General features: G+C 39.7%; 2 protein-coding genes across 2 annotated transcripts in view; one reads left to right on the top strand and one right to left on the bottom strand.

The window, feature by feature from the left end:
- The first annotated feature begins 155 nt into the window (after positions 1–155).
- On the top strand, positions 156–11,393 carry LOC139466839 (tRNA modification GTPase GTPBP3, mitochondrial-like). Its single transcript, XM_071248554.1, has 9 exons — positions 156–256; positions 1,303–1,589; positions 2,058–2,193; positions 2,685–2,838; positions 3,491–3,563; positions 4,061–4,204; positions 5,284–5,449; positions 7,043–7,393; positions 11,159–11,393. Exons 2-9 carry the CDS (start codon positions 1,310–1,312, stop codon positions 11,391–11,393), a joined length of 1,539 nt encoding a protein of 512 aa, XP_071104655.1. The 5' UTR covers positions 156–256; positions 1,303–1,309.
- Positions 11,394–12,052: 659 nt separating this feature from the next.
- The window catches only part of LOC139477461 (pinin-like), a 36,534-nt gene continuing 30,395 nt past the window's right edge, over positions 12,053–18,191 (bottom strand). The window contains exon 9 of the mRNA XM_071260259.1: positions 12,053–17,737. Coding sequence (XP_071116360.1) covers positions 17,603–17,737 — 135 coding nt within the window. The 3' untranslated portion in view covers positions 12,053–17,602. The remainder of the gene's footprint in view (positions 17,738–18,191) is intronic.

Genomic DNA, 18,191 nt, shown 5'->3' with positions numbered 1-18,191 from the left:
TCGGTCCGCAGACAGTAGGTAACAGAATAACTTGTTAATATTTTAAAGATGTACGTCTCCCCTAAATGGCATACAATCGTGTTAAATACCGATATTGCTAGTGTTGCTATTTTTAGTAACATTAATTTCAAGGGGATTCCCGAGCAAAGGTACACGTGCTTCCGGTTTGTAATGTTTTGATTTGACTCCCGTTAGAAGTTATCAGTTAATATCCTCCAGTTTAAGAGATGAATGAAAAAGGCGCTTTGAGTTGACAGTGAGTATTAACCCCGACAGGCCCGGACTGCATTCTCATGGCATCGTTTTATCATTTGATAGTTCGTTTCTATTACAAGATGACAACTTAAACTCTTCCGACATTCTTTGAGTATGATGTGTTAAAATATTGCATTTTGCTTTTATTAACCCATAACAAACTCGGACATGTGGGAATTCCAAGGGTAGGTATATGTTTCCCTGGCAACCTATGATGGTCGTAAGAGGTGACTACATGAATCAACATGTATCATTTACAGAAACCGCAGATATCTGGTATCCAAAAATTGTGCTATTTTGAATCTTAATTGAAGAGGAGCTTTCTATACAACAAAAGTGTATATTTTTTATAGAGACAAGGATGACGGAGACAAATACATCTTTTAATATAAGGGACCAGTTGGTCATAATACGTACTTGATATTTAGAAGAACGTTTATTATTAAAAAAAACATAATTGTCATCATTATCAACAATAATTGAGTTGTCAAACAAGCGGTTTCTTAACATACAAACACAAAGATACTGTTTTCTGGTCCCATTGCCATCAACATCTTGTATTATTCATGTTCAAATGTTGATTCCCATGAAGCTCCACCAGAAGTTTGGTCAGAGCATGTGTGGGGCTGTAAGAAACAGATCGTGATCGCTGTTAGGCTGTTAGGAATGATGAAAGGCGCCCGATGAAGCGAACGTAAATTATTGCTTTCCCTGCGTGTTCCGCTGTGTCTCTGTGCTCGCTTTATGCTGCATACATGTGCTTCTGACTATGTGGTATCTTTATTATACCTCCAAATAATTTCAATTGTAAAGGTTTTAATGGACAGATTTCATAATTATTACAGTAGATACATAACAATTAAGTCTTTTAACACTCATATAGCATACCCAAAAAATCATGCATGTCTTTACATACTCTTCATTTTAGCTGATTCCTCCTGAACGGGGATCAACCTTGTGGTCCCTTTACCAGGAGCCATTTAGCTGTATTTAATGTATAAAGATGCTACCAGATACCATGTCTAAACACTGCTGCATTATTCCCAGTTTGACTATGATGTCATGGATGAAACACCTGGCCTGCCACCTGGGACACACCCAATGCCGGAGAGTCTCCCACCAAGTGTTGCATGGTCGGGGGACAATCTTTGCCCTTTCGTCCAGTCACGGCAGGGCAGGAGTTGCTGTTATCAGGGTCTCCGGACCTTCCACATCAGAATCACTTCGGCAGATGGTGAGAAGAATCCCTCCACCTCGGAAAGCAGCTCTTCGAAGGATTTACCATCCACAATCCACAGAAGCGATAGACAAGGGACTCGTGCTCTGGTTTCCAGGTACTTATTGTTGGGAGTACTTCTTTGAAGAAAACTTGTCACGATATGGCTGAAATATTGTTGATGTGACATTAAATTTAACACTCTTCAATGAAAATATTATCCAGTGCAATGTTTGTTAGATGAGCTGATTAGATATTATTATTTATATAAGCAATGTTCTGCTTGTTTACCACTCTGAATTTCATTTACAAAATAAAATATGTTTTAACCATATATAAATACATCTCAAGTTGCCATACATGTATATGATTAATCTGAAAATTAGAAATACCCGTTTCAAAAGTTGACTTGTATGTGATGTGATGGTATATTTTACAAAACGAATGTACAAATATTGATTTTCTAACTAAGGAATCCTGTAAAAGAAATAAGAACAGTGGTACTGTTTACAGTTGTCAGAAGTAAACGTGTTTAAGTTCACAGTTGTAGGTAGTAGACAGTGCTAAAGTGATGCTGTTGTTGCAGGGCCCCGGAGCTTCACAGGCGAGGACTGTGCAGAGTTCCAGGTGCACGGCGGTGCTGCTGTTGTGACAGCGATGTTGACAGCGCTTGGGGAGCTCCCTGGTTTCCGCCATGCTGAAGCTGGAGAGTTCACAAAGAGGTACGGAAATACTCCAGTGGCAAAAGCTGAATTACCGGTATACATTTTTGCAATATGACAGGTGTGGCAAATCTGATTGGGATGTCATCACTACAGGCAACAAGCAGTGTGAAGAAGTGAATTTTATCAGAATATAAGAGCATGGTCAAATTTTGAAGGTCAAACAAAGGTAAAATTTTGTGAATAACAGAATGAATATATTGGATCTCATTGCTAACTACATATATACCAAATTTCATTACATTTTAGACTAGAATGGCTAAGTAAGAATGGCCATAAATAGCTTTTTCATTATGGCTGCCAATTTGAAAATCAGGTTCTTGAACAAACGTGGGTGTCCTTCATTTGTCGAGTGGTTTATGAGACAGGTCACAGCATTACATAGGATAATCTTACTAACTAATAATTACTAAATTACTATCATCATCTATAGGGATTTTGGATCATCACCGCTATATCTATCAGTGATCCATAGACTTTCCCATCCACAGGGCCTATATGAATGGTCAGCTGGACCTGACAGAGGTGGAGGGTCTGTCGGACCTGATTTCAGCAGAGACTGAGGCACAGAGGCACCAAGCTCTACGCCAGATGGAGGGCGACCTGGGCAATATGTACATGGCTTGGAGGAAGAGGATCATCAAGGTGAGAGACTCGGTAGTTCTCTGGTGAATCAGGACTTAGGGCTCTGACGAGTAGAGAAAGATGGACTCAAATAGTCTATTTCAACGGTAATATGCAGCACGATCTACAGTTTTCAGTTTGTCTCACCATCAACTCAGTGAAAATGCATCAAGGAACTATACCGTTCTTTCCCACGTTGCAACACAAGTGAATATGTGAGTTATCTCCCTTGGTCGGGGATTCCATCTAACCAATGCTTGAGTACTTAAATATCCATTAGAGCCCTGATCAGGAAGGTAAAAAATATATTACTGGTAGAGGGGAAGGATGTTGAAAAACTACATTTTTTGGTGTAGTGTCATGGGAAAAGTAGCAGGAACAGGAGGGTCAGTGACAAGCACCTGCACACCCACAGCCATTCTTCTCTTGTGTTGTACCTATAGGCATGGGCTTCCTCTGTATGGTAAGTAGCCTGTGTCTCCTTTTCAGAATATCGTGCGACAAATTTCCATGTCAGTGAAAAGTCAAAGAGATTTCCGTGATCCATTCCCACTTAATATTTTTGTACCAGTCAGAATCACATACAGCTTTTCACATATACAATGTTGTTTGGGCTGTGAACCTGTTATTAGTTGTACACATATACTTCATACAAGTTTCAATACTGTTTCAGTGTCTTGCCAATGTGGAGGCATATATAGACTTCAGTGAAGATGAGAATATTGAAGATGGCGTTTTACATCATGGTAAGTCTTATTGCAAATGTTCTAATTAATTATTTTGTGGGTTGCAAGTTTAATCTTATTCATGATTGATTTCCATAAAAAAATAATGATTTTCTTTTTCGAGAATTAAGTTTGTCTGGTTTGTTTGTTTGTTGTTTTATAATCTTGCAATATGATACTGCCTGTAAATAATCGAGCCTTGAACAGACAGTCCACTGATAGATGTATTATGAGCAATGATCCACGCCTATCAACCTGAATCCTGTTCCACAAGGTGATCTTAGCACTGGGATTGTCATAAGCCCATGTTAAAGTATAAGAGTTCCGATCGTCTTAGCGCTAAGATCGCTTTGTGGAACGGGACCCTGGATGGTATCAACCACAACACTGAGTCTGCCATCCATTAAGTCACCACTAAAACCAGCATGGGTTTCTGGAGACTTAGTCTAACCTGGAATCCTCAAATGGAAAATAAGAATTAAGAGATCTGTCAGATGTTATTGGTGTGTTATTTTCAGCAAGATCAGAGGTAAAAGTGATGGTCGGCGAAATGAAAAGCCATCTCCATGACAACCGTAGAGGTGAACGGTTACGATCTGGTGTACGTGTTGCGATCATTGGAGAACCAAATGTAGGCAAGAGCAGTCTGCTGAATGCACTTTGTAAGTATATCAATTGTGGATATAATTGCTCTTGTCAAGCCAAGTGATATTATGTCATGGCTTGTTTGTCTGTCACTCAAGGACATGCTCCTAAATTCTCTTTAAATTAACTTTCTCACACTGTAGACACCTTCTCCTCGGAAACTTCACATTCCTCTTCTGACCAATGATGACTTCCCAGTTTGTCAGATAGGCTCCATTTCCTGGCAGCCATATTGAAAAAACTATTTTACATATTATTATGTTCCTTTTATTTATGACCACCTCCGTGGTCTAGTGGTAGAGCGTCCGCCCAGAGAGCAGAAGGTCCAGGGTTCGATCCCCAGCCGCGTCATACCAAAAGACGTTAAAAGATGGTACTTGTACCCTGTCTGGCACTCGGCATTAAGGGGCTAAAACAAGGATTGGTCGGCTCGGAGTCAGTACACTGTGTCTGATTGGGGTATTCATGTTAAACTGCGGCATGGTATCTCAGTGGGCTTGCACTATAAATCGGCATCAGTCCGGACTAGTACAAGCAGCCACATGTGCACATGTGCATGCACGTCGCTGTATAAGTGCAATAATCTTGGACGTGATTAAACCCCATTAACCTCACCTCAATTTATATTTATGGTAAGATAAAACACAATTGTAATAATCACTTTACATGTACCTTATATTGTCATGTTTGGGTGAACTGCTCAATTTATCACCAGTGCCAAATTACTTCAAGACATGATATATTGGGAAAAGCCTATCTTATCATTTTAGGAATGTTCTTTATACCAAGTTTATCGGATCGGTTTATCATATTGATAACACTAGCCACCATATAATAAAATCAGCCATATTGTAACCACTTGATCCGTATTTAATGTTGCTTTAACAACAAGAAAGGTTATATGGGACCTTTGATGCCCCCAAACTCTGGGTTAATGCATTTATACCATCATTACCTGAGAATGAGTTCTTAGCTTGACCCCTTAAGAAACAAAACTTTCATGTGTGTCTGCTTTTTAGATCAATGATAAAACCCTACATTTGTACATGTTCTTCATTTGTTTGATTTTTCTTAATTTTTTATTTTGTAACTACAGGTCAGCGACCGGCTGCCATTGTCTCCCCAATTGCTGGCACAACGCGGGACGTGGTCGAGACGGCGCTCAACATCGGCGGGTACCCGGTGCTGCTGAGTGACACTGCGGGGCTTCGAGAGACAGGGGATGCTGTGGAGAAGGAGGGGGTACGACGAGCAGTAGAGAGGTAAGACTTTCTCAGGTATTTTTAATGAGTGTGTTGATATGAATGATTGCTTCTGCATATGAGAGTGCAGGGTTTCAACGGGTTGAAAAATATGGACTCGAGTACCCGATAGGTAAGACTGGACTCGTGCTCAATTACCCGTAATTATACATCTGTTCAATAAAATTGGCAATTATCCTATTGTATATAAAATGAAAGAGTCACAATGACATCGTAGATCTCTAAGAAAACCAATGTGATCGCGTATCAAATAAGATACCCATGAAATTTGTATACTGATTCGCTGAAGCTTCATTGAAATAATTATTGTCAACATGGGAAAAGAAATCGTTTACATGTCATTGTAACACACGCCATGTTCAGGGTGAAAAGAATATTGCTCACATGATGTATGTTGTGATTGGTGATTGGCTGGAATTTGGCGGGCTGGCTTCTTAGGTATACTTTATTTGATAAGTAAGATCATTTGATGCCAGCACCGAAGGAAATTGTCAATAAATGACGAAATTTAGATAATAAGTTAAAAGTAACATTTTCAATGTTATCACAAATTCACAAGTCACTATTTACCTTTTCTTAATTAAAAACAAAATATTGAAAGATAACAAGGCTTGTAAATTTATAGTTGACTTCTATAAGACTTTTTCCCGAAGAGATAATTAGAATGAAATACAGTAACACAATGTTAATATTCGGAAAATGTTTATGAACTTCCTGTGACGGACCATATGTTGTGCGTCTATTTTTAACTGGACTGTAATGGAGGGCTTGAAATCATGTGACGGTAACAAGATGGCGCCTGATCGACTCGTCTCGATCAGCGAAGCATTATTGCTATCAAATTAGCAAGACATGGTCATTTAATCATGCAAGTGTTAACAGAAATAATTTTTCTCAAAGGAAAGACTTAAGTTTAGTGTATCGGGATCATTATTACACACGTAATTGAGAAAACCATAACACGAGGATACAAATTGAGATGGGGAGAGTTTTTTATGCTTCCTTCCTTTATGACTTATGCTTGTCTCCCCTGAAAGATCCTGCGACGAAATACCGTATTCGACACATTCAGCACCCAGGGCACTCTCACAATTAGAAATAGGGGGCTCTTATTAGAATATTATTTAAGGTGAAAAACAACAGGGTTAAAAGATCGTAAATTTTGTGGTTTACGCTGACAGCCTGAAATATTTATATACGACAGATGTATTTTTTCAAAAATCTAATTTCCCACAGTTAAGGATGCATGTAATACACGTATTATACACGAATAAATAAGTCTTGTGTACATTGATCAATCGGAAGGGGTGCTAATTGGGATTGTTCACTAGCCAATATATTAGCAAATATCGCCGTGGGCGCTTATTAGAGCGGGGCGCTCTTTACGTCAAATACTGTACTTCATATTGATCTTCTCTTTGGGTTGCTGGGGAATGCTGTTAATGTTTTCTACAGAAGTTCTGAAATTTGTTTTGTTCATTTCCATGGAAACTAATGAGAAAGATTATAGGAGCGGATGAAATAAAGGACTTTGGAACGGCAAGGTTGCCTATTGGCAAAGCTGTTACAATAACCATGTCATTATCTTTTCAGGGCAAAGCAAGCAGATATCAAAATAATTCTTGTGGATGCGACAACATTTTCTTTGGATCACACCAATTTTGAAGTGGACAAATTTGTAAGTGACCATTTGCATGACCTTGGAGTGACTGACAGAACTAAGCATGAAGACCGTGAAGCAGAGAGAGAGATGGCGGTTGCTGAAGATGCTGTACAGCAGAGTGAGGACAGACACACAGTGCTGGTGGTCAACAAGTGTGATCTGGTGCCCTCCTGGAACCCACCCTGTCCTGCTGGGGATGTTCCCACAGCAGCTCTGTCCTGTACGACAGGGGCAGGAATGAAAAACTTTACAAACCTGCTGGCAGAGAGGGTCAAACTTGCGTAAGTTTTTTTATATTATTTTATATTGATGCTGCTGACATGCATTTCGTTCATAACCCTGGGAACAGGAGCAGATCTTTGTTCAGTGGGTGTCTGTGCATACCATAGTGGAAGATCTTAGCTCAGTTGGTGTCTGTGCATACCACAGAGTAAGATCTTAGCTCAGTGGGTGACTGTGCATACCATAGTATAAGATCTTAGCTCAATGGGTGTCTGTGCATACCACAGAGTAAGATCTTAGCTCAGTGGGTGTCTGTGCATTCCATAGTGTAAGATCTTAGCCCAGTTGGTGTCTGTGCATACCATAGTGGAAGATCTTAGCTCAGTTTGTGTCTGTGCATACCACAGTGGAAGATCTTAGCTCAGTTGGTGTCTGTGCATACCATAGAGTAAGATCTTAGCTCAGTTGGTGCCTGTGCATACCATAGAGTAAGATCTTAGCTCGGTTGGTGCCTGTGCATACCATAGAGTAAGATCTTAGCTCAGTTGGTGCCTGTGCATACCATAGAGTAAGATCTTAGCTCGGTTGGTGCCTGTGCATACCATAGTGGAAGATCTTAGCTCAGTTTGTGTCTGTGCATACCACAGTGGAAGATCTTAGCTCAGTTGGTGTCTGTGCATACCATAGAGTAAGATCTTAGCTCAGTTGGTGCCTGTGCATACCATAGAGTAAGATCTTAGCTCGGTTGGTGCCTGTGCATACCATAGAGTAAGATCTTAGCTCAGTTGGTGCCTGTGCATACCATAGAGTAAGATCTTAGCTCAGTGGGTGTCTGTGCATACCACAGAGTAAGATCTTTGCTCAGTGGGTGTCTGTGAATACCACAGAGTAAGATCTTAGCTCAATGGGTGTATGTGCATACCACAGAGTAAGATCTTAGCTCAGTGGGTGTCTGTGCATTCCATAGTGTAAGATCTTAGCTCAGTGGGTGTCTGTGCATACCACAGAGTAAGATTTTAGCTCAGTGGGTGTCTGTGCATTCCATAGTGTAAGATCTTAGCTCAGTGGGTGTCTGTGCATTCCATAGTGTAAGATTTTAGCTCAGTGGGTGTCTGTGCATACCATAGAGTAAGATCTTAGCTCAGTGGGTGTCTGTGCATTCCATAGTGTAAGATCTTAGCTCAGTGGGTGTCTGTGCATACCATAGTGGAAGATCTTAGCTCAGTGGGTGTCTGTGCATACCACAGAGTAAGATCTTAACTCAGTGGGTGTCTGTGCATTCCATAGTGTAAGATCTTAGCTCAGTGGGTGTCTGTGCATTCCATAGTGTAAGATCTTAGCCCAGTTGGTGTCTGTGCATACCATAGTGGAAGATCTTAGCTCAGTTTGTGTCTGTGCATACCACAGTGGAAGATCTTAGCTCAGTTGGTGTCTGTGCATACCATAGAGTAAGATCTTAGCTCAGTTGGTGCCTGTGCATACCATAGAGTAAGATCTTAGCTCGGTTGGTGCCTGTGCATACCATAGAGTAAGATCTTAGCTCAGTTGGTGCCTGTGCATACCATAGAGTAAGATCTTAGCTCGGTTGGTGCCTGTGCATACCATAGTGGAAGATCTTAGCTCAGTTTGTGTCTGTGCATACCACAGTGGAAGATCTTAGCTCAGTTGGTGTCTGTGCATACCATAGAGTAAGATCTTAGCTCAGTTGGTGCCTGTGCATACCATAGAGTAAGATCTTAGCTCGGTTGGTGCCTGTGCATACCATAGAGTAAGATCTTAGCTCAGTTGGTGCCTGTGCATACCATAGAGTAAGATCTTAGCTCAGTGGGTGTCTGTGCATACCACAGAGTAAGATCTTTGCTCAGTGGGTGTCTGTGAATACCACAGAGTAAGATCTTAGCTCAATGGGTGTATGTGCATACCACAGAGTAAGATCTTAGCTCAGTGGGTGTCTGTGCATTCCATAGTGTAAGATCTTAGCTCAGTGGGTGTCTGTGCATACCACAGAGTAAGATTTTAGCTCAGTGGGTGTCTGTGCATTCCATAGTGTAAGATCTTAGCTCAGTGGGTGTCTGTGCATTCCATAGTGTAAGATTTTAGCTCAGTGGGTGTCTGTGCATACCATAGAGTAAGATCTTAGCTCAGTGGGTGTCTGTGCATTCCATAGTGTAAGATCTCAGCTCAGTGGGTGTCTGTGCATACCATAGTGGAAGATCTTAGCTCAGTGGGTGTCTGTGCATACCACAGAGTAAGATCTTAACTCAGTGGGTGTCTGTGCATTCCATAGTGTAAGATCTTAGCTCAGTGGGTGTCTGTGCATTCCATAGTGTAAGATCTTAGCTCAGTGGGTGTCTGTGCATACCATAGAGTAAGATCTTAGCTCAGTGGGTGTCTGTGCATTCCATAGTGTAAGATCTTAGCTCAGTGGGTGTCTGTGCATTCCATAGTGTAAGATCTTAGCTCAGTGGGTGTCTGTGCATTCCATAGTGTAAGATCTTAGCTCAGTAGGTGTCTGTGCATACCATAGTGTAAGATCTTAGCTCAGTGGGTGTCTGTGCATACCATAGAGTAAGATTTTAGCTCAGTGGGTGTCTGTGCATTCCATAGTGTAAGATCTTAGCTCAGTGGGTGTCTGTGCATTCCATAGTGTAAGATCTTAGCTCAGTGGGTGTCTGTGCATTCCATAGTGTAAGATTTTAGCTCAGTGGGTGTCTGTGCATTCCATAGTGTAAGATTTTAGCTCAGTGGGTGTCTGTGCATTCCATAGTGTAAGATCTTAGCTCAGGGGGTGTCTGTGCATTCCATAGTGTAAGATCTTAGCTCAGGGGGTGTCTGTGCATACCATAGAGTAAGATCTTAGCTCAGTGGGTGTCTGTGCATTCCATAGTGTAAGATCTTAGCTCAGGGGGTGTCTGTGCATTCCATAGTGTAAGATCTTAGCTCAGGGGGTGTCTGTGCATACCATAGAGTAAGATCTTAGCTCAGTGGGTGTCTGTGCATTCCATAGTGTAAGATCTTAGCTCAGTGGGTGTCTGTGCATTCCATAGTGTAAGATCTTAGCTCAGTGGGTGTCTGTGCATTCCATAGTGTAAGATCTTAGCTCAGGGGGTGTCTGTGCATACCATAGAGTAAGATCTTAGCTCAGGGGGTGTCTGTGCATACCACAGAGTAAGATCTTGCATACCACAGAGTAAGATCTTAAGTGAGTGCCCCAGTACAGGGATAGGGAGAATTCGTATGATTTGTCAATAAAGCTTTTATGTTTATGAATTGCTAATCAACTCACTGAGTTTGAAATCTGTGACATATCCCTGCATTTTTTAGGTAAAACAAAGTAGGTTATATTTGTTGTTGAAAACAAAACCAGGCTTTTTCATTGAAACATGCCACCGATTGTGAAGTTACTGTTTTGTACTTATTTTCCCCCTTCTTCAATATCTTGTTCACAAAACAGAGAATAAGCAATGTCGCTCGCTGCCGTGGAGCTGTCCTAGTTTTCTCCAGTGTTTGTGTTGCATCACAGTAACTGTGTATTGAGATCAATTCTTGTCTCATTCCATTCAGATACACCGATCTTTTGCTATTATGTGCTGTCTAAGCAATGAAATGTATAATTCTTAGTTTCCAGGCTCTCTTTTAAACAGAGAACAGCAACATTTGGTCTAATTTTCAATTTGTCCTTCCTTCAAATTTCTTGACATGATGAACAGGCACATGTTTGAGACACTGCATCAGGTAAAACTGTAATAAGACCAATGATTAAGTTCATAATGTTAGCTAAAGTAGTTTCTAAGATTGTGATGCAAAGAGATGTTTTTTCTCAGATGTGGGAATCCTCTGTCTGGCAACCCAAGTCTGACCAAGGCCCGCCACCGTCACCATCTCACTCAGTGTGTCAGCCATCTTGAATCCTACCTCAATCTGGAGCAGGACACAGATGTTGTTCTGTCTGCTCACCAGCTTCGAAAGGCAGCTCGGGAACTTGGGAAAATCACTGGGAAGATAACTTCAGAAGATATTTTGGACATTATTTTCAAGGATTTTTGTATTGGGAAATAGATATTTAAATTTATACTTTCTTGTTAATATATTTACAGCTGGGAATCACATCTCACAGGTTCGAATTGCCACTGCAAACCTTTAAGGGTTGGTAACTATGTTCATTATTATATTACATGGTTTACGCTGTTTCTTGAAAGTATAAGTATAAGAGTTACGATTGTCTTAACCCAAAATGAGTGAGTGAATTGGATTTAATACCGCTTTTAACAGTATTCCAGTTATATCACAGCATGTCAACTTAATGTGGGAGTAAAGCCCGAAGTGATGCAGGTCTCAGATGTTTACCACTTCGGTGAAACCCACGAGCACGGGTATGGTGCTGATAAACCTAGAAACATAATCGGGGCGAACCGGGATTTGAACCCACAATCAAAGGTTTCTGGCATGCCCAAGGGACGCAACTCTGCACAGCGAATCGCGGCACCTTAGACAACTGGGCCACACGTGCCCCCCTTAACGCAAAGATTGCTTTGAGGAACAGGACCCAGGTCTCAACTTGAATCCACAGTTTAGTCACTTGTGACAAGCAGGTTGTACCCCAGTCAGCGATATTCCATCTATAACAGTGACCATGTAACTGAGTCCAGGCTATGACCCACACAATGGAATATATTCAGGACATGGTTTTACTGCAAACATCCAACAAACACATTAACTGGTGTGTATATAACAATTTATTTCCCTCTGTTGTCTTCGCCCACAATGTACAAAATATGTAAACCACATGAACAAACATATATTATGCACATCTGTATAAAACCCACATATACAGGTAATGAAAAACTACCCCAGTCATGGATACCGCTCTGTTGTCACCTAGCAACCTATTAATAACTGTTAACCCAACTGTTACCTGATAATAAAAAACCTTTCCTGAAATTTCCCATTTTAATTTATCAGTTTTAATTTTATTGAGATTAGTTGAAAACCATTGTTATAAATCTTCCAAATAACAAAACCCTTCACATTTCAAAACAGAACATACCCCTGACTGGAGAGGATGAGACAAGCGCAAGACAGAATGTGGTTGAAAAATAGCATCAGTGATGGTGGACTTTGTGTTGAGTAATTTGTTTGCAAATATAGCAGGTGTCATTTGAACAATATTGATGGTCACAGACAACACATAACTGTGTCGGCGATAAATATAATCTTAATCATACAAATTATATTTACCAATTCAACAATTCAGAAAAAACATAAAACACGTCACTTTTAAACTAGCAAAATACAGACTTTGTTCTTGTAGAAAGCCATCTGCCAATATCATACCACTCACTAGAAGACAATGAACACCCAGTGATAGCCATGACAGATTAACTATAATCACATGAAAAATCGGGTGTTTTTTTACCTCTTTTTAGTGGTATATATTAAGCACCTTTTAGTGAAAATGGAAACGTGATTTATATAAGCCTGAAAATACAGTTACAAGAAAGCACAACTCGGTTGATTATGGGCAACATTGAAAGACTTTCAGTCAATAAATATGATGCGTACTGAACAAAAAGACAACCAACCACATTACTTCAAATTTTGACACGAGTAAATGAATCGAATGACTTAGAACTCACCCACAGACACAGCAACCAGTTTAAAGTAACACTGATCTTTTCATGTGTCTTCACACTAAGTTCTCACATTTTCTGAATTGAAAAATTAAATGTTAGTCTTACAAACGGCATCCATTAGCAAAATTCCTGTTGAAAGTGATGTTTCCATGTGCCTCCTATGTAGAACACAGGCACAACACAGACTGAAAGTGGGAAACTAGGGGCTTCACAACATACCCACCGATTCCCAGGCCACTATGTACATGCATAGTTGTTGTTGTTATTGTTGTTGTTAAGCCATGAGTGTCAGTGAGTTGGGTTTAACGCCGCTTTTAACAGTATTCCAGTTATATCACGGCGTGTCAGCTTAAAGTGGGAGGAAAGCCCGAAGTGATGGACATCTCTGACGTTTACCACTTTGGTGAAACCCATGAGCACGGGTATGGTGTTGACAAACCTAGAAACATAATCGGGGCGAACCAGGATTCGAACCCACATTCATAGGTTTCTGGCACGCCCAAGGGATGCCACTCTGCACAGTGAATTGCGGCACCTTAGACGACTTGACAACTAAGGCCACCCGCCCGCCCGTTTCCTTGTGTCCACCTCTAATTACCGTATTCAACGTAATAAGCGCCCAGGGCGCTCTCAAAATTAGAAATAGGGGGCTCTTATTAGAAGTTGAAAGATAAATTTCAAGGTTTATGCTGACAGCCTGAAATGTTTATATACGACAGATATATTTTTCAAGAGTTTAATTGCCCATAATTGAGGGTGCATATTACACACGAGTGTGTATGTACATGAATAAATAGGTCTTGTGTACATTGATCAATCGGAAGTGGTGCTAATTGGGATTGTTCACTTGCCATTATATTAGCAAATATTGCAGGGGGCGCTTATTAGAGTGGGGCGCTTATTACGTCGAATACGGTATATAGTAATCCTAGGCAGCACCTTACCAAAAATTCTCAGTTGACCATTTCCTTGCCATTTCACCACCAATTTCATTACAGCTCATAATCTGACAAATATTGTGAGAAATTCGAGAGATCTGATTTGACACGAACAGATATCCATGCTAGACTATTTGTCCAACTAAGTTACTGCCTCACTAGCTCTGAATACATTATGGCCAAGCTTACACACGAAGAGCATTCGGCCATGACAAAAGATGTGATTTTATCTCCAATGTAAGAAACACCACTGACAAATAAACACTGACATTGCTCTCCACTTGTCACACCACACCATGCAACGTAACAATGTTAGCGAAACTACTCCACTGACTGAGCGAGTTGCAAAATATAGTCTCATTCTTGTTCAGTTTCGTAATCACTGGATTTTATCACAGTTTCACAAGCAAAAATGGGTCTATAGATATTGTGATATATATATTAATACATGAATGTTTGTTCCCCATAGCTTTTGTTCAGCCATAACTACAAATATTCTAATATAAAAAAAACATAACTAAACACAACACGATTACAATCTCAGAAAATAATTCAGACCAGAATTATGTAAATAAATACATCTACATTAACATGAAACATGTACACATCAGTGAGGCCCCTCAAATACACATACTTAGTGAAACTAAAGTGAGATCATTAATGGGGGGTTTTAAGGTCATATTCTCTCTTTTCTATATTCAGCTGACTCAATCTAAAAGATCTAATAGTAAGTAAATCCAACATGAACATGATCACTTTTAACAGCTGATTGGTTGGCTTGTTGTTTAACGCTGCACTCTGGTCTGTAAATAATTGAGTCTGGACCAGACAATCCATTTGGTCAACTCTTGCTATCAGCAATGGTTGCTGGGGACCTATCCTGAGCCGGAATTCCAACAGGGACTTAGCATCATTTAAACACTAGGTGCAAACAGTATTACAGTTATATGGCAGTTATATGGCAAGGCATGTCAGTTTAAAGTGTGAGTGAAGCCAAAGTGATGCAGGCCTTTGACCACTGTGAGCCCCACATACATGCATGGGTGTGATACAAGACACCAAATTCCATATCAACGTCAAATCAGCAACATAGGCTAGTGAATCATGAAAATATAAAATGTTGCCCTTTTGATAGGAAAGAAGGAAAAAGAAAGGATTTCTCTCGTGTTCTGACTATGACGCTTCAAGTGAAACTAAGCAGAGTGTTGTGAAATGGAAGCATTACTCTTCATCATCATCAATAAGTGAGGGAGACTGAGGTGCTGCAATCTGTTGCTGTAACAGATGGTGAGCACAAGGGAAACTGACCCAGGACTGATGTGCTTTGGTTGGCCACCTGACCTGCTGGGCTAGCCTCTCACACCAACTTTTACTTGTTACCAGAGTAAGCTGTCAACACAACATACGCAAACATCACATATATCTGCACACATCGGTCACACATCGATCAGTCATTGAAGTCACAACCTGGAATAATGTACCAGCGATATTTAAAACAAAACATTATTATTTCTGTTTACGATGAAAATCAAATTTGAGGTTGTTCATTTAACATGGCAAGTGAAATATTGGTTCTCATACTTGTCATAATTGTTCTAATATTTTCTGTAGAACTGCAATATTGAATATGAATTTAATTCTTACACATACCAGTTACTTGACTTCAAAGGCAATATATGTACACATTCATCAATAAATCACTAGAAAAATAATAATGCTTTGTGCTCATTGTTATAACACAGATGAAACATATACGTAAGTAGTTTTACCAACAGCTATATTTTCATTTTGCACAAAATCAATGACATCATACAGTGTTCGAAATTAAGGGTGCCCTGTGGGCCTTGAGGTCTTGTTTGGAATTTGAATCTACAGACCCCCTGATTCTCTAACTGTTATCAGACCCGTGAAGATTCGGGGTAGAATAGGTCTTCGGCAACCCATGCTTGCCGTAAAAGGTGAATATGTTTGCCGTAAGAGGCGACTAATGGGATCGGTGGTCAGGCTTACTGACATGTTTGATGCATGTCATCGTATATCAATTGCATGAAGCGATGCTCATGATATCAATCACTGGATTGTCTGGTCCAGACTCGACTATTTATACAGACCGCCGTCATATAGCTGGAATATTGCTGAGTGCGACGTTAAACAACAAACAAAAAACAAATCTAACTGTAATGAAGCTCATGCCAGTGAGAGTGAGTATGTTTTTACGCCGCTTTTAGCAATATACCAGCAATATCACGGCAGGGGACACCAGAAATGGGCTTCACGCATTGTACCCTAGTCAGGAATCAAACCCGGGTCTTCGGTGTGGCAAGCAAATGCTTTAACCACAAGGCTACCCGACCGCCCCGAAGCTTATGCCAAGGACCCCGAGACCATCATGCTTAATTCCGAACACTGTCATTAAAAAAACCAAAATAAAACAGGCAGGACAGCATTTTCCCAGCAAATCTGTCCGTCCTATTTAATCTATGTTACAACAACCATCCACTCGAATATACAACTGCAATGACACATTAAGAATCTCGGAATGTAATGTTCATAAGGAATTGTGGTTATGGTGAGTTAACGTTGTTAAAGCCATAACCTTTAACTAAAATAGATTCACAATTTTTCATCCAAAATTTGAGGATGGTAGGGAAATGGACACGCAGAACCCAATCGAGGGATTGAATAGTTTCTGTGTGTTTACCCCGATCATGAAGAGAATATGTTAATGATGATATTACTAATGACAGTAATAGTTGAATACCAGGAATAACTAAAAGCTAATGAAAGGAGATTTCATGCACCATAAATCCAATGCAGGATAACAAAACGTTCTTGAATCTAAGTATGAATGGTGTTCCAGGTACCTTCATCATGGGATATAACAAACCTCAGCATGCATAGAAAGAAAACCAAGTGCTAAATTCCGATATTCTCAGAAACAATCCCCTAATCTAAATCCATGGATCAAAAAGTTATCCAATCAGCCAAACTACTGTATTCAAATGTGCACCCTGCTCAAAATTCATCCCTTCATCACTTATCAGAAGGATTTCAATGATAGAGATATACTTCCGTCTCCAGTTGTATAATTGCTGAAGTACTGAAATGCTAAATCTACTCAAGTCGATGTGAAATATGTAGTCTTTCATAAGTGCTATCACTGGAAACTAAATACCAGTGCTTAATACATTCATAGTCTGTCTTACCTTAAGATTCCCAAGAGTATATTTTGCAAAAGGATGGGACATTAATATCATGTCTAGTCTAAGTAAGCAACATTACCACATTCTCTCAATACTGAGGCAAACGACATGTCTGTCACAAACAGCCAACAACAGACAGACAGTACAAATCAGCCTGCCAGTCTACATGGTCCAGTGACTTCAAATAATACTCCTGTCTTGTCAATAGTAATTGTAATTGACTTTTGCATAACAGCCATTCGTTGTTGGATTTCTATCATATAACTTGACCACAACAAGATAAATATTTAGAAAAGCACTTCTAAAAGTAAAGTTTATCGTAAATCAAGTCCTCTTGATACTTTAAATAATTTCACAAATATGAATACATATTCTCTGATCCTTGTTTCCCAGATAAGTAACATCAACTAAATAAGATATTTCTAATAAAAACTATTTGATATCTTGCAATAAACACAAAGAGGCCATTTACTAAGTATATTACAAGTATTTGTCTATATTCCTTCACTTTCTTCAATCTTGTACGCCGCCTCTGGTTTTTTGTCCTCAAGAGCCATATTGTCATTCATACGGTCGATTGCATCTTCATCCTTTTCTATATCTCCTTGATGTTTCAGTTCTTCTCCAAGCTGCAAAAATACAAACATAAAATAATCATTCTTTATTAGCATGATTAGGTGTCTGCAAATTCAAAGGTAGTGTAATATTTGCTGTAAAAATATGATTACTGAAAATTAAATTCTAGGTGTCTCATATATGATATTGCCAAGTTAAAACCTACGATAGGCTTTTCTATGTCTGTCTTTAAGACTCAACTCAGAAGCTGTAGTTTCAATGAAGAGAGAGTTGAAATGGAATTCAACCTCTATATTCTTTCAATGCAACACACACTAAAAAAACAGTGATTGATATTCTGCTGTTGGGTCATATCTTATGACCAACATAGGTTGGTGGGGACTAATTATAACACAGAACTGTAAAGGCAAGATAATCCTAAAACTACATCTTACATATAGAAATAAATAAACAAACAAGGTTCAGTAGCTCACCTTACTTACGAAGAAATAATTCTTTGACACATTT

Source organism: Haliotis cracherodii, unplaced genomic scaffold (genome assembly GCF_022045235.1).
Source record: "Haliotis cracherodii isolate W230 unplaced genomic scaffold, xgHalCrac1.p SCAF_1, whole genome shotgun sequence".
Lineage (NCBI taxonomy): Eukaryota > Metazoa > Mollusca > Gastropoda > Lepetellida > Haliotidae > Haliotis > Haliotis cracherodii.
This window is presented reverse-complemented; position numbering and strand designations above follow the sequence as displayed.

What these genes read in the sequence shown, in the direction of transcription:
- LOC139466839 (XM_071248554.1), top strand. Translation starts at nt 1,310, where the DNA reads ATGATGTCATGGATGAAACACCTGGCCTGCCACCTGGGACACACCCAA. An exon ending in GGAGGAAGAGGATCATCAAG is followed by an intron (nt 2,839 to 3,490) that starts GTGAGAGACTCG and finishes ATACTGTTTCAG; the next exon opens with TGTCTTGCCAATGTGGAGGC. An exon ending in AGATGGCGTTTTACATCATG is followed by an intron (nt 3,564 to 4,060) that starts GTAAGTCTTATT and finishes TGTTATTTTCAG; the next exon opens with CAAGATCAGAGGTAAAAGTG.